Source organism: Bombina bombina, chromosome 10 (assembly GCF_027579735.1).
Source record: "Bombina bombina isolate aBomBom1 chromosome 10, aBomBom1.pri, whole genome shotgun sequence".
Classification (NCBI taxonomy): Eukaryota; Metazoa; Chordata; class Amphibia; order Anura; family Bombinatoridae; genus Bombina; species Bombina bombina.
In genome coordinates, this window is record NC_069508.1 from 105012360 (window position 1) to 105035764 (window position 23405).

General features: G+C 39.3%; 1 protein-coding gene across 2 annotated transcripts in view; it reads left to right on the plus strand.

Annotated features, from left to right (window-relative positions):
• SEC16B (SEC16 homolog B, endoplasmic reticulum export factor) overlaps positions 1-23405 on the plus strand; it is a 602132-nt gene that overhangs the window by 253472 nt on the left and 325255 nt on the right. For both annotated transcript variants that reach the window (XM_053693298.1, XM_053693299.1), the window contains exon 15: positions 19469-19586. In XM_053693298.1, the coding sequence (XP_053549273.1) occupies positions 19469-19586 (118 nt within the window). The remainder of the gene's footprint in view (positions 1-19468; positions 19587-23405) is intronic.

Consider the following 23405-nt stretch of genomic DNA (forward strand, 5'->3'; position numbering starts at 1 on the left):
GGGTTAAAGTGTCTACATCGGAACAACTGTCGTGCACACAATCGTGAGATTTCAATTATTGGATCGCGTCTGGGGGGCGTCCCTACAACCCTAGGAACGCCCTCCAGACCGCTATCAAACCCTGGAAGCACAGAAGGCTTCAGGACAGCGGTTGGCTATGACGTTCTATTCCGTCATAATGGCTTTAAAGCCCAGTGTAATTATGATGGAATAGAACGGCATAACGGCATTAAAAGGTTAAAGGGGTAGAAAGGTGAAAATAGCAATGTGGATGGGTGCATTTCAGCTTTAAATAGAAGTATTTTTGCAATCTACTTCAATTAGCAAAAATGCTTTTAGTAAGTTATTACTGTTTTCTCCAACATTGGTGTGTCCGGTCCACGGCGTCATCCTTACTTGTGGGATATTCTCTTCCCCAACAGGAAATGGCAAAGAGTCCCAGCAAAGCTGGTCACATGATCCCTCCTAGGCTCCGCCCACCTCAGTCATTCTCTTTGCCGTTGCACAGGCAACATCTCCACGGAGATGGTTAAGAGTTTTTTGGTGTTTAAATGTAGTTTTATTCTTCTATCAAGTGTTTGTTATTTTAAAATAGTGCTGGTATGTACTATTTACTCTGAAACAGAAAAGGATGAAGATTTCTGTTTGTAAGAGGAAGATGATTTTAGCAGACAGTAACTAAAATCGATTGCTGTTTCCACACAGGACTGTTGAGATGAAGTAACTTCAGTTGGGGGAAACAGTTAGCAGACTTTTCTGCTTAAGGTATGACTAGCCATATTTCTAACAAGACCATGTAATGCTGGAAGGCTGTCATTTCCCCTCATGGGGACCGGTAAGCCATTTTCTTAGTTAAACATAAAGAGAATAAAGGGCTTCAAAAAGGGCTTAAAAACTGGTAGACATTTTTCTGGGCTAAAACGATTGCTTTACTAGGCATATTATGCAGATTCTAACTAATAATTGGTATTATAATCTTGGGGAACGTTTAGAAAAACGGCAGGCACTGTGTTGGACGCCTTTTTCAGATGGGGGCCTTTCTAGTTATAGACAGAGCCTCATTTTCGCGCCATTAATGCGCAGTTGTTTTTGGAGAGCTAGGCATGCAGATGCATGTGTCAGGAGCTAAGAATCACTGAAAAAGCTTATAGAAGGCGTCATTTGGTATCGTATTCCCCTCTGGGCTTGGTTGGGTCTCAGCAAAGCATATAGCTGGGACTGTATAGGGGTTAAATGTAAAAACGGCTCCGGTTCCGTTAATTTAAGGGTTAAAGCTCTGAAATTTGGTGTGCAATACTTTTAATGCCTTAAGACACTGTGGTGAAAGATTTTTGTACAGCAAGGTTACCTTCTACAACCAATTTCATGCATTGTTCCTGTCACTACGGCAGCGTGTTTCTGGTTCGAGGAACTAGAAAAATCGCTCAGTAAAGAATCTTCGTATGAGGAGGTTATGGACAGAGTTCAAGCACTTAAATTGGCTAACTCTTTTGTTTTAGATGCCGCTTTGCAATTAGCTAGATTAGCGGAGAAAAATTCAGGGTTTGCTATTGTGGTTTGCTTAACATTCCTTTCAAAGGTAAAACATTATTTGGACCTGATTTGAAAGAGATTATTTCAGACATCACTGGGGGAAAGGGCCACGCCCTCCCACAGGATAGGTCTTTTAAGGCTAAAAATAAGCCTAATTTCTCCAACATAGGTGTGTCCGGTCCACGGCGTCATCCTTACTTGTGGGATATTCTCTTCCCCAACAGGAAATGGCAAAGAGCCCAGCAAAGCTGGTCACATGATCCCTCCTAGGCTCCGCCTACCCCAGTCATTCTCTTTGCCGTTGTACAGGCAACATCTCCACGGAGATGGCTTAGAGTTTTTTAGTGTTTAACTGTAGTTTTTCATTATTCAATCAAGAGTTTGTTATTTTCAAATAGTGCTGGTACGTACTATTTACTCAGAAACAGAAAAGAGATGAAGAATTCTGTTTGTATGAGGAAAATGATTTTAGCAACCGTAACTAAAATCCATGGCTGTTCCACACAGGACTGTTGAGAGCATTAACTTCAGTTGGGGGAACAGTTTGCAGTCCTTGCTGCTTGAGGTATGACACATTCTAACAAGACGATGTAATGCTGGAAGCTGTCATTTTCCCTATGGGATCCGGTAAGCCATGTTTATTACGATTGTAAATAAGGGCTTCACAAGGGCTTATTTAGACTGTAGACATTTTTTGGGCTAAATCGATTGATATTAACACTTATTTAGCCTTGAGGAATCATTTATTCTGGGTATTTTGATATAATAATATCGGCAGGCACTGTTTTAGACACCTTATTCTTTAGGGGCTTTCCCAAAGCATAGGCAGAGTCTCATTTTCGCGCCGGTGTTGCGCACTTGTTTTTGAGAGGCATGGCATGCAGTCGCATGTGAGAGGAGCTCTGATACTTATAAAAGACTTCTGAAGGCATCATTTGGTATCGTATTCCCCTTGGGTTTGGTTGGGTCTCAGCAAAGCAGATACCAGGGACTGTAAAGGGGTTAAAGCTTAAAACGGCTCCGGTTCCGTTATTTTAAGGGTTAAAGCTTCCAAATTTGGTGTGCAATATTTTCAAGGCTTTAAGACACTGTGGTGAAAGTTTGGTGAATTTTGAACAATTCCTTCATGTTTTTTCGCAATTGCAGTAATAAAGTGTGTTCAGTTTAAAATTTAAAGTTTATGCCTGTTTAACATGTCTGAACTACCAGATAGACTGTGTTCTGAATGTGGGGAAGCCAGAATTCCTATTCATTTAAATAAATGTGATTTATGTGATAATGACAATGATGCCCAAGATGATTCCTCAAGTGAGGGGAGTAAGCATGGTACTGCATCATTCCCTCCTTCGTCTACACGAGTCTTGCCCACTCAGGAGGCCCCTAGTACATCTAGCGCGCCAATACTCCTTACTATGCAACAATTAACGGCTGTAATGGATAATTCTGTCAAAAACATTTTAGCCAAAATGAACCCTTGTCAGCGTAAGCGTGGATGCTCTGTTTTAGTTACTGAAGAGCATGACGACGCTGATATTAATATCTCTGAAGGGCCCCTAACCCAATCTGAGGGGGCCAGGGAGGTTTTGTCTGAGGGAGAAATTACTGATTCAGGGAATATTTCTCAGCAGGCTGAATCTGATGTGATTACTTTTAAATTTAAATTGGAACATCTCCGCATTTTGCTTAAGGAGGTATTATCCACTCTGGATGATTGTGAAAATTTGGTCATCCCAGAGAAACTATGTAAAATGGACAAGTTCCTAGAGGTGCCGGGGCTCCCAGAAGCTTTTCCTATACCCAAGCGGGTGGCGGACATTGTTAATAAAGAATGGGAAAGGCCCGGTATTCCTTTCGTCCCTCCCCCCATATTTAAAAAATTGTTTCCTATGGTCGACCCCAGAAAGGACTTATGGCAGTCAGTCCCCAAGGTCGAGGGAGCGGTTTCTACTTTAAACAAACGCACCACTATTCCCATAGAGGATAGTTGTGCTTTCAAAGATCCTATGGATAAAAAATTAGAAGGTTTGCTTAAAAAGATGTTTGTTCAGCAGGGTTACCTTCTACAACCCATTTCATGCATTGTCCCTGTCACTACAGCCGCATATTTCTGGTTTGATGAACTGATTAAGGTGCTCGATAGTGACTCGCCTCCTTATGAGGAGATTATGGACAGAGTCAATGCTCTCAAATTGGCTAATTCTTTCACTCTAGACGCCTCTTTGCAATTGGCTAAGTTAGCGGCTAAGAATTCTGGGTTTGCTATTGTGGCGCGCAGAGCGCTTTGGTTGAAATCTTGGTCGGCTGATGCGTCTTCCAAGAACAAGCTACTAAACATTCCTTTCAAGGGGAAAACGCTGTTTGGTCCTGACTTGAAAGAGATTATCTCTGATATCACTGGGGGTAAGGGCCATGCCCTTCCTCAGGATCGGCCTTTCAAGGCAAAAAATAGACCTAATTTTCGTCCCTTTCGTAAAAACGGACCAGCCCAAGGTGCTACGTCCTCTAAGCAAGAAGGTAATACTTCTCAGGCCAAGCCAGCTTGGAGACCAATGCAAGGCTGGAACAAGGGAAAGCAGGCAAAGAAACCTGCCACTGCTACCAAGACAGCATGAAATATCGGCCCCCGATCCGGGACCGGATCTGGTGGGGGGCAGACTCTCTCTCTTCGCTCAGGCTTGGGCAAGAGATGTTCTGGATCCTTGGGCGCTAGAAATAGTCTCCCAGGGTTATCTTCTGGAATTCAAGGGACTTCCCCCAAGGGGAAGGTTCCACAGGTCTCAGTTGTCTTCAGACCACATAAAAAGACAGGCGTTCTTACTTTGCGTAGAAGACCTGTTAAAAATGGGAGTGATTCATCCTGTTCCATTGAGAGAACAAGGGATGGGGTTCTACTCCAATCTGTTCATAGTTCCCAAAAAAGAGGGAACATTCAGACCAATCCTAGATCTCAAGATCTTAAACAAATTTCTCAAGGTCCCATCTTTCAAGATGGAAACCATTCGAACTATCCTTCCTTCCATCCAGGAAGGTCAATTCATGACCACGGTGGATTTAAAGGATGCGTATCTACATATTCCTATCCACAAGGAACATCATCGGTTCCTAAGGTTTGCATTCCTGGACAAACATTACCAGTTCGTGGCGCTTCCTTTCGGATTAGCCACTGCTCCAAGGATTTTCACAAAGGTACTAGGGTCCCTTCTAGCTGTGCTAAGACCAAGGGGCATTGCAGTAGTACCTTACCTGGACGACATTCTGATTCAAGCGTCGTCCCTCCCTCGAGCAAAGGCTCACACGGACATCGTCCTGGCCTTTCTCAGATCGCACGGCTGGAAAGTGAACGTGGAAAAGAGTTCTCTATCCCCGTCAACAAGGGTTCCCTTCTTGGGAACAATTATAGACTCCTCAGAAATGAGGATTTTTCTAACAGAGGCCAGAAAGACAAAGCTCCTGGACTCTTGTCGAATACTTCATTCCGTTCCTCTTCCTTCCGTAGCTCAGTGCATGGAAGTGATCGGGTTGATGGTAGCGGCAATGGACATAGTTCCTTTTGCGCGCATTCATCTAAGACCGTTACAACTGTGCATGCTCAGTCAGTGGAATGGGGACTATACAGACTTGTCTCCAAAGATACAAGTAAATCAGAGGACCAGAGACTCACTCCGTTGGTGGCTGTCCCTGGACAACCTGTCACGAGGGATGACATTCCACAGACCAGAGTGGGTCATTGTCACGACCGACGCCAGTCTGATGGGCTGGGGCGCGGTCTGGGGATCCCTGAAAGCTCAGGGTCTTTGGTCTCGGGAAGAATCTCTTCTACCGATAAATATTCTGGAACTGAGAGCGATATTCAATGCTCTCAAGGCTTGGCCTCAGCTAGCGAGGACCAAGTTCATACGGTTTCAATCAGACAACATGACGACTGTTGCGTACATCAACCATCAGGGGGGAACAAGGAGTTCCCTAGCGATGGAAGAAGTGACCAAGATCATTCTATGGGCGGAGTCTCACTCCTGCCACCTGTCTGCTATCCACATCCCGGGAGTGGAAAATTGGGAAGCGGATTTTCTGAGTCGTCAGACATTGCATCCGGGGGAGTGGGAACTCCATCCGGAAATCTTTGCCCAAGTCACTCAACTTTGGGGCATTCCAGACATGGATCTGATGGCCTCTCGTCAGAACTTCAAAGTTCCTTGCTACGGGTCCAGATCCAGGGATCCCAAGGCGGCTCTAGTGGATGCACTAGTAGCACCTTGGACCTTCAAACTAGCTTATGTGTTCCCGCCGTTTCCTCTCATCCCCAGGCTGGTAGCCAGGATCAATCAGGAGAGGGCGTCGGTGATTTTGATAGCTCCTGCGTGGCCACGCAGGACTTGGTATGCAGATCTGGTGAATATGTCATCGGCTCCACCTTGGAAGCTACCTTTGAGACGAGACCTTCTTGTTCAGGGTCCGTTCGAACATCCGAATCTGGTTTCACTCCAGCTGACTGCTTGGAGATTGAACGCTTGATTTTATCGAAGCGAGGTTTCTCAGATTCTGTTATCGATACTCTTGTTCAGGCCAGAAAGCCTGTAACTAGAAAGATTTACCACAAAATTTGGAAAAAATATATCTGTTGGTGTGAATCTAAAGGATTCCCTTGGGACAAGGTTAAGATTCCTAGGATTCTATCCTTCCTTCAAGAAGGATTGGAAAAAGGATTATCGGCAAGTTCCCTGAAGGGACAGATTTCTGCCTTGTCGGTGTTACTTCACAAAAAACTGGCAGCTGTGCCAGATGTTCAAGCCTTTGTTCAGGCTCTGGTTAGAATCAAGCCTGTTTACAAACCTTTGACTCCTCCTTGGAGTCTCAATTTAGTTCTTTCAGTTCTTCAGGGGGTTCCGTTTGAACCCTTACATTCCGTTGATATTAAGTTATTATCTTGGAAAGTTTTGTTTTTAGTTGCAATTTCTTCTGCTCGAAGAGTTTCAGAATTATCTGCTCTGCAGTGTTCTCCTCCTTATCTGGTGTTCCATGCAGATAAGGTGGTTTTACGTACTAAACCTGGTTTTCTTCCAAAAGTTGTTTCTAACAAAAACATTAACCAGGAGATTATCGTACCTTCTCTGTGTCCGAAACCAGTTTCAAAGAAGGAACGCTTGTTGCACAATTTGGATGTTGTTCGCGCTCTAAAATTCTATTTAGATGCTACAAAGGATTTTAGACAAACATCTTCCCTGTTTGTTGTTTATTCAGGTAAAAGGAGAGGTCAAAAAGCAACTTCTACCTCTCTCTCTTTTTGGATTAAAAGCATCATCAGATTGGCTTACGAGACTGCCGGACGGCAGCCTCCCGAAAGAATCACGGCTCATTCCACTAGGGCTGTGGCTTCCACATGGGCCTTCAAGAACGAGGCTTCTGTTGATCAGATATGTAGGGCAGCGACTTGGTCTTCACTGCACACTTTTACCAAATTTTACAAGTTTGATACTTTTGCTTCTTCTGAGGCTATTTTTGGGAGAAAGGTTTTGCAAGCCGTGGTGCCTTCCATTTAGGTGACCTGATTTGCTCCCTCCCTTCATCCGTGTCCTAAAGCTTTGGTATTGGTTCCCACAAGTAAGGATGACGCCGTGGACCGGACACACCTATGTTGGAGAAAACAGAATTTATGTTTACCTGATAAATTTCTTTCTCCAACGGTGTGTCCGGTCCACGGCCCGCCCTGGTTTTTTAATCAGGTCTGATAATTTATTTTCTTTAACTACAGTCACCACGGTACCATATGGTTTCTCCTATGCTATTATTCCTCCTTAACGTCGGTCGAATGACTGGGGTAGGCGGAGCCTAGGAGGGATCATGTGACCAGCTTTGCTGGGCTCTTTGCCATTTCCTGTTGGGGAAGAGAATATCCCACAAGTAAGGATGACGCCGTGGACCGGACACACCGTTGGAGAAAGAAATTTATCAGGTAAACATAAATTCTGTTTTTCGTCCCTTTCGTAGAAACGAACCAGTCTCTAATTCTGTATCCTCTAAGCAAGAGGGTAATACTTCACAACCCAAACCAGCCTGGAAACCAATGCAAGGCTGGAACAAGGGTAAGCAGGCCAAGAAGCCTACCACTGCTACCAAAACAGCATGAAGGGATAGCCCCCGATCCGGGACCGGATCTAGTGGGGGGCAGACTTTCTCTCTTTGCTCAGGCTTGGGCAAGAGATGTTCAGGATCCTTGGGCGCTAGAAATAGTTTCTCAAGGTTATCTCCTGGAATTCAAGGAACTACCCCCTAGGGGAAGGTTCCACAGGTCTCAATTATCTTCAAACCAAATAAAGAGACAGGCATTCTTACATTGTGTAGAAGACCTGTTAAAGATGGGAGTGATACATCCAGTTCCAATAAGAGAACAAGGAATGGGATTTTATTCCAATCTGTTCATAGTTCCCAAAAAAGAGGGAACATTCAGACCAATTTTGGATCTAAAGATTTCTCAGGGTACCATTGTTCAAAATGGAAACTATTCGAACGATCCTACCTACTATCCAGGAAAATCAATTTATGACTACCGTGGATTTAAAGGATGCGTACCTACATATTCCTATCCACAAGGAACATCATCAGTTCCTAAGGTTCGCTTTTCTGAACAAGCATTACCAGTTTGTGGCACTTCCATTCGGATTAGCCACTGCTCCAAGGATTTTCACAAAGGTACTAGGGTCCCTTCTAGCGGTTCTAAGACCAAGGGGCATTGCAGTAGTACCTTACTTGGACGACATCCTGATTCAAGCGTCGTCCATGTCAAAGCAAAGGCTCATACGGACATTGTCCTAGCCTTTCTCAGATCTCACGGATGGAAGGTGAACAAAGAAAAAAGTTCTCTGTCCCCGTCAACAAGAGTTCCCTTCTTGGGAACAATAATAGGTTCCTTAGAAATGAGGTTTTTTCTGACAGAGGTCAGAAAATCAAAACTTCTAAGCTCTTGTCAAGTACTTCACTCTGTTCCTCGTCCTTCCATAGCGCAGTGCATGGAAGTAATAGGATTGATGGTTGCAACAATGGACATAGTTCCTTTTGCACGAATTCATCTAAGACCATTACAACTGTGCATGCTCAGACAGTGGAATGGGGATTATACAGACTTGTCTCCGACGATTCAAGTAGATCAAAAGACCAGAGATTCACTCCGTTGGTGGCTGACCCTGGACAATCTGTCACAGGGAATGAGCTTCCGCAGACCAGAGTGGGTCATTGTCACGACCGACGCCAGCCTAGTGGGCTGGGGCGCGGTCTGGGAATCCCTGAAAGCTCAGGGTCTATGGTCTCGGGAAGAGTCTCTTCTCCCGATAAACATTCTGGAACTGAGAGCGATATTCAATGCTCTCAGAGCTTGGCCTCAACTAGCAAAGGCCAAATTCATAAGGTTTCAGTCAGACAACATGACGACCGTTGCATATATCAATCATCGGGGGGAACAAGGAGTTCCCTGGCGATGAAAGAATTGACCAAGATAATTCAATGGGCGGAGGATCACTCCTGCCACTTGTCTGCGATCCACATCCCAGGAGTGGAAAATTGGGAAGCGGATTTTCTGAGTCGTCAGACATTCCATCCGGGGGAGTGGGAACTCCATCCGGAAATCTTTGCCCAAATAACTCAATTATGGGGCATTCCAGACATGGATCTGATGGCGTCTCGTCAGAACTTCAAGGTTCCTTGCTACGGGTCCAGATCCAGGGATCCCAAGGCAACTCTAGTAGATGCACTAGTAGCACCTTGGACCTTCAACCTAGCTTATGTATTCCCACTGTTTCCTCTCATCCCCAGGCTGGTAGCCAGGATCAATCAGGAGAGGGCCTCGGTGATCTTGATAGCTCCTGCGTGGCCACGCAGGACTTGGTATGCAGACCTGGTGAATATGTCATCGGCTCCACCATGGAAGCTACCTTTGAGACAGGACCTTCTTGGTCAGGGTCCATTCGAACATCCGAATCTGGTTTCCCTCCAACTGACGGCTTGGAGATTGAACGCTTGATTTTATCAAAGCGTGGGTTTTCAGATTCTGTAATAGATACTCTGATTCAGGCTAGAAAGCCTGTAACTAGAAAAATTTACCATAAAATATGGAAAAAATATATCTGTTGGTGTGAATCTAAAGGATTCCCATGGAACAAGACAAAAATTCCTAAGATTCTATCCTTTCTACAAGAAGGTTTGGAGAAAGGATTATCTGCAAGTTCTCTGAAGGGACAGATCTCTGCTTTATCTGTTTTACTTCACAAAAGACTGGCAGCTGTGCCAGATGTTCAAGCATTTGTTCAGGCTCTGGTTAGGATCAAGCCTGTTTACAGACCTTTGACTCCTCCCTGGAGTCTAAATCTAGTTCTTTCAGTTCTTCAAGGGGTTCCGTTTGAACCCTTACATTCCGTAGATATTAAGTTATTATCTTGGAAAGTTTTGTTTTTGGTTGCAATTTCTTCTGCAAGAAGAGTTTCAGAGTTATCTGCTCTGCAGTGTTCTCCGCCCTATCTGGTGTTCCATGCAGATAAGGTGGTTTTGCGTACTAAGCCTGGTTTTCTTCCGAAAGTTGTTTCCAACAAAAATATTAACTAGGAGATAGTTGTACCTTCTTTGTGTCCGAATCCAGTTTCAAAGAAGGAACGTTTGTTACACAATTTGGACGTAGTCCGTGCTCTAAAATTCTATTTAGAGGCTACTAAAGATTTCAGACAAACATCTTCCTTGTTTGTTGTTTATTCTGGTAAAAGGAGAGGTCAAAAAGCGACTTCTACCTCTCTTTCCTTTTGGCTTAAAAGCATTATCCGATTGGCTTATGAGACTGCCGGACGGCAGCCTCCTGAAAGAATCACAGCTCACTCCACTAGGGCTGTGGCTTCCACATGGGCCTTCAAGAACGAGGCTTCTGTTGACCAGATATGTAAGGCAGCGACTTGGTCTTCACTGCACACTTTTGCCAAATTTTACAAATTTGATACTTTTGCTTCTTCGGAGGCTATTTTTGGGAGAAAGGTTTTGCAAGCCGTGGTGCCTTCCATTTAGGTGACCTGATTTGCTCCCTCCCTTCATCCGTGTCCTAAAGCTTTGGTATTGGTTCCCACAAGTAAGGATGACGCCGTGGACTGGACACACCAATGTTGGAGAAAACAGAATTTATGCTTACCTGATAAATTACTTTCTCCAACGGTGTGTCCGGTCCACGGCCCGCCCTGGTTTTTTAATCAGGTCTGATGAATTATTTTCTCTAACTACAGTCACCACGGTATCATATGGTTTCTCCTATATATATTTCCTCCTGTCCGTCGGTCGAATGACTGGGGTGGGCGGAGCCTAGGAGGGATCATGTGACCAGCTTTGCTGGGACTCTTTGCCATTTCCTGTTGGGGAAGAGAATATCCCACAAGTAAGGATGACGCCGTGGACCGGACACACCGTTGGAGAAAGTAATTTATCAGGTAAGCATAAATTCTGTTTTTTTCAGAGGCATGCGCACATATGCTTTGAGGGCTCGTGCACCAGTATTTAAAGGGATAGTCTAGTCAAAATTAAACTTTCATGATTCAGATAGAGCATACAATTTTAAAGGGACAGTCTACCATAGAATTGTTATTGTTTTAAAAGATAGATAATCCCTTTATTACCCATTCCCCAGTTTTGCATAACCAACACAGTTATATTAATATACTTTTTACCTCTGTGATTACCTTGTATCTAGGAACCTTCTTCCAGCCCCCTGATCACATGACTGTGACTGTTTGTTATCTATTGACTTGCATTTAGCATTGTTTTGTGCTAAGTCTTAAATAACCCCCTGTGCCTGAACACAGTGTTATCGCCCACGTGTACTTTCTGTCTCTTTGTGTTGAAAAGAGATTTAAAAAGCATGTGATAAGAGGCAGCCCTCAAAGGCTTAGAAATTAGCATATGAGCCTACCTAGGTTTAGTTTAAACTAAGAATACCAAGAGAAAAAAGTAAGTTTGAGGATAAAAGTAAATTGTAAAGTTGATTCAAATTACAAGTCCTATCTGAATAATGAAAGTTTAATTTATACTTGACTGTCCCGTTAAGCAACTTTAAAATGTAATCCTATTAGAATTTTTTCTTCTTTCTCTTGGTATCTTCATTTGAATGTAAACTGAGGAGCCGGCCCATTTTTAGTTCAGAACCTGGGTAGTGCTTACTGATTGGTGGCTACATTTAGACACCAATCAGAATGTGCTAACTTTCAGAACAAAAAATGGGCCAGTTCCTATGCTTACATTCCTGCTTTTTCAAATAAAGACACCAAAAGAACAAAGAAAAATTGATAATAGGAGTAAATTAGAAAGTTGCCTAAAATTGCATGCTCTATTTGAATCATGAAGGTTTAATTTTTACTAGTAGACTATTCCTTTAACACTACACCTTCTCAAAGAGTCAGCAGTGGCTTGTATGACATAAATTAAGTCTTCACAGGCCACAGGCACAATACATCTCACTGCCAGTTCTCTGAGCTTGAATACTGGTGCATGAGCCCTCCAAGCATATGTGCGTATGTCACTGAAAACCAGTAATAATTATTATACAATGAAAAAAAATTATCAAGTTTAATTCTATTATCTCATTTACCTATTTGACTGACTTGGTATCCTTTATTAAAACGTAGCTCCTTTCTATGAGAGCATATACAGAGCTGGCATGACTAAGGGCCAATAAGTGGCCCAAAACGTCCCTATACTCATGTTGTGGGATTCATAAAGGATTTGTACTCTCCTAATTGTGGCTGGACTCCATTTTTCTGGATTGAAGCATACTGAGGTAGGCTCAGGAGCGTGCGTGTGTTTTAAGCACTATATGGCAACTGTGTAATGCTCAAGGTATGTGCATGCTCCTTAAAGTGAAAGTAAATTCTAGTGTTTTACAAACGCTAGGATTTACTATTGAAACAAACAAAGGGGACTTTCATTCATGAAGTATAAGATACTTCATGTAGAAAGTTCCTTTATTTGATTCAATCGATCACCGTTTTTACCTTGTACAGCAGCCCACGGCAAAAAAAACATTTGGCTAAGAGGTAAAGTTTTCACCTCTTAGCCAATAACCGTGCGTTAAATCCAGCTTGGCGCCCATAGGAGCCGGTTTTACCACACGGCTATTGGCTAAGAGGTGAAAACGTCACCTCTTAGCCAAATTTTTTTTTTGCTGTGGGTTCCTGTACAAAGTAAAAACGGTGATCGATTGAATCAAATAAAGGAGCTTTCTACATGAAGTACCTTATACTTCATGAATGAAAGTCCACTTTATTTGTTTCAATAGTAAATCCTAGCGTTAGGATTTACTTTCACTTTAACATACCTAGATATGGTCTTTTGGAAGGGAACTACGTTTTAATTTAGATTCCAAGTGCTTTTTTTTAAGAAGTACACTTTTGATTATGGTTATATGATGTTTTTTAGACAAAGCTACAGCAACAACTTCTGTGTAGGTCAGATTTATGCACATGGGAAGACGTCCTTATTAAAACCAGAGCAATGTTGCGTCTTTTTTTTCTTCAGCAAAGGGGGAAAAAAAACTTTCAGTCCTTTGGAATTTATTTGTCATCGGCATTCAGATGTTTCGTTAGTATCCGAATCTGGAAGAAGGCAGGCGCTTGTGGCGTTCAGCTCTTTTTGGAGACTGATTCCTTCTTGTCAAAGTACAACATACTAAGCTCTGGATTTTCACAGATTTTAGTGTATTTCACTTTCACAAGGAGGAATCTTGCTCCAAAAAAAAAGAACACAATGAGCAGCCGCCAAACTAATGCTCATGCCTAGAATTTATATTGAATTTAGAAGTGATGCGGATCAGCCACATTTAAGATTTGACTTGTACGTATTTTGGGTAAAAGGCCACACAAACTAATTGACCACTTGGTGTTGAAAATCAACCATTTTTCCATAATATTAAAGTGATGTGAAAACCAAAATCTTGATTTCATGATTCAGATAGAGCCTACAATTTTCAAACGAAAGGAAAGAGAGAAACTAAATAGCACTACTATCCGGTGTACTTGAGATGCTCTATAATAAATTGAAGCAGGTATTTCACCTTGCTATAATATTAGAGTTAGGTGCTGTGTACTTTTTTGGACTACAAAAGAGGGGTTGATTCAATACAAGGATTGAAGCGTGTACACTTATTAGCACTCACATCTCATGGTGATGTGGCTTTAAATTTAGAACCTTAATGCCAAAAAAGGGGGGACGGTCTGTGCCGTAAAAATTAAAATATAACCTTTATTAGATTGGTTAAAAAAGATTCCACAAAACAAACATAAACATATATGTATTAAAAACACTGAATGTTGAAAAGGAAAATATCAAGAGGATTTGAGTGCTAAACGTAGCTGTCTGTAAGGGAGGTTATCTTCAGGCTTTTGGTTTGGGGTATTCCTGGTTCCCTAAATGTCTCCTAGTTATAACTGCTATTATATGTAGCATATAATGCTTCTAAAAATAATGGTACTATTTCCTGATTCAGATATTATAGTTATTCATGGACACAAAAATATTTTGAAAATAGACTTGTTTTGCAGTATAGTACCTATAACTGTAATTGTATATGCTTCTTGGGCATGTGCTTTGAGTTCTTTAATATTAATGCTGCTAAAGCAGTGATATTTATTAATATATAGCACTGGTTATTGTAATAATTTCAGGGCATATAGTTGTTATCGTGATCAGGTTGTATACCTCCCCTTGCGAAGGGTTAGTTTGGCTAAGTACTTAATACAGATATGATAACCTATTGAATTTTCAAAATTGAAAGGTATGCCCTAATGGTATAGAGTATGTATGTTTTCGTTATTTAGCATAAATATTCAGCTATTATAAGGCTGTATGCAATTTTCAACGTTAATACAAATGTTGCTATGAGACCATAGCGTTATACAAGTCCACACAATGTGAATTATATCCAGATTATTGGTCTATGTTTTTATGGGGGTATTTGTTGTTTACCTCCCAGTATTGTGTACTGTACGTTGTGCAGATTTAACACGATATCAATTTGTATTAGGATTATTCCGATTATTAGGTTATGTTACTCTGAGGGTATTTAGCGCATATTCACTGGTGCTTGGTGCCAACAATATCAGATATTTCAGTGCTATGGATATCTTATACTGGTATCAGCAAATGTACTGCTGTTAGTTAGAACTTTAGTACGATTAGTCTTTTAAGTTTAAGAATGCATTCTTTCATTCACCATTCGTACTCCAATGCCCAAGAGCTACACATAGTTAGCCACTATTAGTTAAATCCCATTTGTATACCTTGCTGTAATCGTAAGATATGCTACCGTTAGCTTAGTATTTATAATTAGCTCAATATTTTTATTTTTGTGGCGGTCCACCTTACATTCACACACTTGGCTTGCTAGCCATTCTATAATGCTTAAATGTGGACTAGTCACTATATTAGTTTTCTAGTGAGCTAAACTGTATTGATTTCCTCAAAAACATAATACACCTGATTTACACCTTTTAACTTATAACTAGGCAGTGCGCCTTACGATAATTGTAACGCTAAGGTTTCAGAGGTGTAGCTAAATTCTATGTCCTTATTTCAACATTAGCTGATAAAAAGTTTGGCTTAAAGCCTAACAAACTATTCAAAGCCCTAACATGTTTCGCCACCAACGTGGCTTTCTCAAAGGGTACGGCGCGGCGTTTGGCGTGGTCTCTTATAGACTCTGTTCCAACCCTTTATGATGACGTCACGTCCTATCAGATTCTTTTTGTTTTGTGAACCAATGCGAGTGGTTCTAACAGTATGACTCACCAATAGCCTTTTGCTGATTGGCTCAATATCGATGTTATTGTTTTTAGAGTGTCAGAATATTGTTCTAATCTGAATGTTTAATCTGTTCATTTATCTTAAATTTTCAGACTTAGTGTATATTACAGGAAATATGAACGATTAATTAATTCAATCTTTTGTCCGATTACCTTCAACATATTCCTGGAGTGCAGTGTGTATATATATATATTTTAGGAGACATATAGTATACAGAATATTATTTATCACTATATCGATGTTATAATCATATGTCTTATGTCAAGATATGTTATTGAGTAATCATTCTTGTTACTTATTATAGATGGAAGATACTATGAATGTCATTTAAATATTCTGTTTGAAATAGCGGGTAATCTTATTTTTTGTTTTATACATTTTTTGCAGAGTCATAAAAGAGATGGATATTTCGGTATAACATAAATAAATGCTGCTAAATAGTAATTTCATCAGGATCTGAATGATTCTATCGTTCATATTTATTAACATTATATTGATGTAGTAGTTATTAGTGTAAAGTTCACTCTTAGTTGGATGTTTACATATATTAATGGAGGTACCTTATTATTATAGTGACAGGAGTGTGGTTGTGATTGGTTCGTGCTGTGATAGCTGGTCATTATACAAATGGAAATAAAAGTGAAAATGTAAGATTAAAAAATAATGAATAGTAAGGAATACGAATGAGAAGGTGTTAGATGTGAAATAAAGGTGAGAGTGAAAATAATGGAAAGGCATCTGTGAGATGCTTAAGGAAGTGTGCCTGGAGATGGACGTCGTTGGTACAAACAGAATTGTAATTCATGAATTACAATTCTCATTCTCATTCGTATTCATTCTCATTCGTATTACACCTTCGTATTACACCTTCTCATTCGTATTCCTTACTATTCATTATTTTTTAATCTTACATTTTCACTTTTATTTCCATTTGTATAATGACCAGCTATCACAGCACGAACCAATCACAACCACACTCCTGTCACTATAATAATAAGGTACCTCCATTAATATATGTAAACATCCAACTAAGAGTGAACTTTACACTAATAACTACTACATCAATATAATGTTAATAAATATGAACGATAGAATCATTCAGATCCTGATGAAATTACTATTTAGCAGCATTTATTTATGTTATACCGAAATATCCATCTCTTTTATGACTCTGCAAAAAATGTATAAAACAAAAAATAAGATTACCCGCTATTTCAAACAGAATATTTAAATGACATTCATAGTATCTTCCATCTATAATAAGTAACAAGAATGATTACTCAATAACATATCTTGACATAAGACATATGATTATAACATCGATATAGTGATAAATAATATTCTGTATACTATATGTCTCCTAAAATATATATATATACACACTGCACTCCAGGAATATGTTGAAGGTAATCGGACAAAAGATTGAATTAATTAATCGTTCATATTTCCTGTAATATACACTAAGTCTGAAAATTTAAGATAAATGAACAGATTAAACATTCAGATTAGAACAATATTCTGACACTCTAAAAACAATAACATCGATATTGAGCCAATCAGCAAAAGGCTATTGGTGAGTCATACTGTTAGAACCACTCGCATTGGTTCACAAAACAAAAAGAATCTGATAGGACGTGACGTCATCATAAAGGGTTGGAACAGAGTCTATAAGAGACCACGCCAAACGCCGCGCCGTACCCTTTGAGAAAGCCACGTTGGTGGCGAAACATGTTAGGGCTTTGAATAGTTTGTTAGGCTTTAAGCCAAACTTTTTATCAGCTAATGTTGAAATAAGGACATAGAATTTAGCTACACCTCTGAAACCTTAGCGTTACAATTATCGTAAGGCGCACTGCCTAGTTATAAGTTAAAAGGTGTAAATCAGGTGTATTATGTTTTTGAGGAAATCAATACAGTTTAGCTCACTAGAAAACTAATATAGTGACTAGTCCACATTTAAGCATTATAGAATGGCTAGCAAGCCAAGTGTGTGAATGTAAGGTGGACCGCCACAAAAATAAAAATATTGAGCTAATTATAAATACTAAGCTAACGGTAGCATATCTTACGATTACAGCAAGGTATACAAATGGGATTTAACTAATAGTGGCTAACTATGTGTAGCTCTTGGGCATTGGAGTACGAATGGTGAATGAAAGAATGCATTCTTAAACTTAAAAGACTAATCGTACTAAAGTTCTAACTAACAGCAGTACATTTGCTGATACCAGTATAAGATATCCATAGCACTGAAATATCTGATATTGTTGGCACCAAGCACCAGTGAATATGCGCTAAATACCCTCAGAGTAACATAACCTAATAATCGGAATAATCCTAATACAAATTGATATCGTGTTAAATCTGCACAACGTACAGTACACAATACTGGGAGGTAAACAACAAATACCCCCATAAAAACATAGACCAATAATCTGGATATAATTCACATTGTGTGGACTTGTATAACGCTATGGTCTCATAGCAACATTTGTATTAACGTTGAAAATTGCATACAGCCTTATAATAGCTGAATATTTATGCTAAATAACGAAAACATACATACTCTATACCATTAGGGCATACCTTTCAATTTTGAAAATTCAATAGGTTATCATATCTGTATTAAGTACTTAGCCAAACTAACCCTTCGCAAGGGGAGGTATACAACCTGATCACGATAACAACTATATGCCCTGAAATTATTACAATAACCAGTGCTATATATTAATAAATATCACTGCTTTAGCAGCATTAATATTAAAGAACTCAAAGCACATGCCCAAGAAGCATATACAATTACAGTTATAGGTACTATACTGCAAAACAAGTCTATTTTCAAAATATTTTTGTGTCCATGAATAACTATAATATCTGAATCAGGAAATAGTACCATTATTTTTAGAAGCATTATATGCTACATATAATAGCAGTTATAACTAGGAGACATTTAGGGAACCAGGAATACCCCAAACCAAAAGCCTGAAGATAACCTCCCTTACAGACAGCTACGTTTAGCACTCAAATCCTCTTGATATTTTCCTTTTCAACATTCAGTGTTTTTAATACATATATGTTTATGTTTGTTTTGTGGAATCTTTTTTAACCAATCTAATAAAGGTTATATTTTAATTTTTACGGCACAGACCGTCCCCCCTTTTTTGGCATTAAGGTTCTAAATTTAAAGCCACATCACCATGAGATGTGAGTGCTAATAAGTGTACACGCTTCAATCCTTGTATTGAATCAACCCCTCTTTTAGAGCCTACAATTTTAACTGCATAAGGATCAGCGATGTACAACGTTGTTGTTAAAGGGACAGTCTGTACCAGAATTTTTATTGTTTAAAAAGATAAATAATCCCTTTATTACCCATTCCCTAGTTTTGCACAACCAACACGGTTATATTAATATACTTTTTACATCCGTGATTACCTTGTAGCTAAGCTTCTGCAAACTGCCCCCTTATTTTAGTTCTTTTGACAGACATCCATTTTAGCCAATCAGAGCTGACTCACCTGACCTCCACATGCGTGAGCACAGTGTTATCTATATGATAAACGTGAACTAACACCCTCTAGTGGTGAAAAATGGTCAAAATGCCCTGAGAAAAGATGCGGCCTTCAAGGTCTTAGAAATTAGCATATGAACCTCCTAGGTTTAGCTTTCAACTAAGAATACCAAGAGAACAAAGCAAAATTGGTGCTAAAATTAAATTGGAAAATTGTTTAAAATTACATTCTCTATCTGAATCATGAAAGTTTATTTTGGACTAGACTTTAAGGGGTTAAACAACTTTTCAGTGTAATTCTATAATCTGATTTGCTTCATTCTCTTTGTATCCTTTGCTAAATCAATTTCTTCTGTAATAAAAAATAAGAGCAATGCTTCATCTAATAAAATAGAACAAATCTGACTGGATACTATATCATGTTGAGAACTATATGCATGTGGAGATTTTGTTTATAGCCAATCATTGATGTCCCCAGTGTATAATTTGTGAAGCGTTATAATTGTATTGTTAAAGGTGTCATAACCTGAAAGTGATCTGTGTTTCTTCAGGATCAATATTACTATTAGAAGATTGTTTGCTTAGATATTGATTTGCAATATGTTCACATAGTGCAGCGGAGACACAAAGTGGGGGGACTGGAGGCCACATCTGGCCGTTCTCCTCTCCAATCAAACGGCAGATTCGGATCTAAATCGACGTGCTATTATCACCATGGGCGACAATTTAGGTAAACCTGTATGTGCGGTTTGTGTAAATAATTTAGAGATTATAGGAAAGTATTGCACTTTAAGATATCAAAGTTTCTGAACATAGAGAGAATAGCTAATGAACCCAAGAAGGAAGGCGAGGAAAGATATTTATGCTTCTAGCAAAGCTTAGTATGATACTAGAATAAAGAGTGATTGACCTAATACCATAGCACACAGGTCACTACGTTTTACACTGGACTAGACTGCAATGTTAATTTAAAGGAATAGGAAAGTCAAAATTAAACGTGCAAGAATCAGATATAGATGTCATTTTAAGACACTTTTAAATTCACTTCTATTTTTAAATGCACTTTGTTCTCTTGGTATCTAATGTTGAAAAGGTATATGTACATATTCTACACTAATGGGAGTTGGCTGGTGATTGGTGCCTGCACATATTTGTCTCTTGTGATTGGCTGACTAGATGTGCTCAGCTAGGTCTCAGTAGTGTAGTTCTGCTCCTTCAGCTAAGGTAATCAAGGGAATGACACAAATTTTATAATACTGTAGAAGTAAACTTCTGCCTAAATCCTGAAAGAAGAAAATTGGGCTTTACGTCCCTTTAAAAAGACAATGCAAATTTAAAACTCAAGATTAGAACATCCATCAAATTCTTAAAGGGACATTTTTCTTTCATGATTCAGAGCATAAAATTTAAAAAAAAACCCTGACAATTTACTTTTGTTATCAAATTAACTTTGTTCTTTTGGTATTCATTGTTTATGATCTGCGTAGGTAACTTTCATGTGTTTGGATTACTATGTGACAGAAGTTTTGCAATTTATACATTGTTTAAACAAAGTTGCCATTTAGTGGTCTAAATTGTATAAAATTGTTAAAGCATTCTTGAAAATCTTCTGCCACATAGTGTTCCAGAAATGTGTACAATACCTATCTAGGTATGCTCTTCAACAAAGAATACCAAGAGAATTAAGTAAATTTGATAGTAGAAAGTTAAAAACAAAAAACGTATGCTATATTTGAATCATAAAAGAAACACTGTCCCTTTAAATTTTGTGTAAGGACATGAAACACATTTTTCTTTAATGATTCAGATAGAGCAATTTGAAACAACTTTCCAATTTATGTCTATTATCAATTTTGCTTCATTTTCTTCATATACTTTATAGAAGGGGCAGAAATGCACTACTGGGCGTTATCTGAACCCATCAGTAAGTCAATCACAAGAGGCAAATGCATGCAGCCACCAATCAGCAGCTTGCCCACGGCTCCTGAGCCTACCTAGGTATGCTTTTTCAACAAAGGATACAAAAACAAAGTAAATTATAAAAAACACAAGTACATTTGAAAGTTGCTTAAAATGCAATGCTCTATCTGAATCATGAAAAAAAAACATTTTGGGTTCCATGTCCTTTTAATTAGAGGCATGGAAGTCCAAGTTAAATTTTTATAATTCAGATAAAAGGTACAATTCTAAAAAGAATTTCCAGTTTACTTAAGTTATCAAATTTCTTTCTCTTAGTTTCCTTGGCTGAAACTTAGTTTGTTTCCATGAAAGCATACTGAGGTAGGTTTAGGCACGTGCACATGTTCACTACACGGCAATGGTGTTTGAAGTAATGTTTTTATGTTTTAAAATAGCAGAACGTAAAAAGTAGGTAAAGTTGATAATCAAAGTTAATTAGGAAGATTTTTTTTTGCACACTTGGGGGACGAATTATCAATCTCTGAATGGAACTTGATGCCCCTGTTTCCGCACGAGCCATCAGGTTTGCCGGAAACAGCAGTTATGAAGAAGCGGTCTAAATGAGGCCGTGGACATCAATCCGCCCGATCCTATACGATCGGGCTAATTGACAACCCCTGCTAACGGCCGATTGGCCGCGAATCTGCAGGGGGGCGGCATTGCATAAGCAGTTTACAAGAACTGCTTGTGCAATGATTAATGCCGATAGTGTATGCTGTAGGCATTTCTCGATGTGTGGCGGCCATGATACGCTTCATCGTATCATGTCCGTCCGCACTTTAATAAATTGGCCCCTATATCTGAATCATGAAATTTTGACTTTCATATCTCTTTAAGTTTAGTAAAAAAAAAGTACATTCATTATTGTGCCAGGCTTTTCAGTAATTTACCTCTGAAAACTGTACCTTTTTTAGTGTCCCCCGAGAGGAGAGAGAGTGCTTCTTTCACACTACAAATTATCTCTCATAGCTATATAGTGATTGGTCTATTAGTGCAGGAGTTCATTTATATCTGTCTGTAATTGGTCACAACAAAGGAAGTAAAGTAAACCTACAAAATGAGCTTTTCAAGGTGTGTGTTCCTGGACTACTGTGAGATAATAAAACCCTGCATCTTTGGATAACAAAATAATTTTATTTATATGATTTTAAAACATTTGTTTGCTTTTGCAGATTTGCAATGCAGCGTTTCATTTCTGGTTTATATTATACATTAGGGTTGTGCATTTGCACATTCATAATGAAAAACAGATATTGTCTGTCATAAATTAAAATTAATACCTGAATAAATGCACAAGCAAAATTTAAAGAAAATACTAACAAAATTCAGTGTGACTGAGCCAGCGTATACCAGTATTGTGATTAAGGCAGCATATTGGACAGGGATTTGAAAGATGCCACTTTTTGCAAAGTGTGAGCGTTATAGCTAGGAGTTGGCATAGGGTTAGGATTGAGCAATAGGGTTAATATTGTGGGCACCCAAGAGGAGTGTAATGTGTTAAAGGCATCTAAAGAGTTAACAAAACATTTCACTATATTGCGGCATTATTGCTGAGGCAAACATGAGCTAGCAACAGCACTTACATGGCAGCATTGCTGCAACAATACTTCGTATTCGACCTAGAATCAGCTGAGTGAGAGTTGTTTTGCGGTACCAGGAAGAGTGACAGCGCAGTATTGTGCGTCAGAATTCACTGCAGCTTTTTTAGCGGCAATGCACTTCTTCCCTTCCTGCTGTATGTGGGAGAAAACATTATATGCTCTATGATAGTGATGAAGCCGTAATGTTTGGAGTTAGATATACTTAACCCTTTGGGTTCTGTGTGAGGGAGCTGTTTTTTACAGAACAAGCTGTTGAATTAAAATGTTGGGACCAGTACAGTTTGGGGGGAAAAAACAGGGTTTTGCTAACATAGGAAATACAGAAAACATTATACAGCATTGTGCGTAAGGGCAGGGTCAGTAAACACCTCATGTTTTTGTGTGAAAAAAAAAATGTGTTTGTCTCACTCTTCCTTGAGAGATCAAAAAGCAAATCCTGTAACCTTGGTTTTCTTCAACAATTCTGAAAATCAAAAGCATTGTGATTATGATAGGTGTATGAGATCAAGGCAGCCAAACAATAACTGGGATTCCAACCAATCAGGATTCACACTCGAATGCATTGTATGGTACCTTGGGCGAATTTTCTCATTTCTTTTCTAAACATTTCTAATCCATTAGAAAAGTAGCCATTTAAATTAGGGATATTAAATTCAAATGTATTTCTGTATAAGAAATTAATCACTGCATTTCAAAATACCTTCATGTCAAATAAATATTTGAAAACATTTAAAACTGTCATTTTGTTAGAAAAATGTGCATTGTTTTGCAGACACAGGACACACTCCTTGAAAAACCTCTTGAATGTAGTTTAACTTACTTAATTTGCTGTGTTAATCTGTATATACAGTATATATGTGTGCTCACAATAGTGTGTGTATTTTTATGTCTGTGTGTGTGTGTGTTTGTCTGTATGTCTCTGCGTGTATATATCTGTGTGTGTTTTTGTGTCTCTGTGTATGAGTGTTATTATGTATATCCTTGTGTGT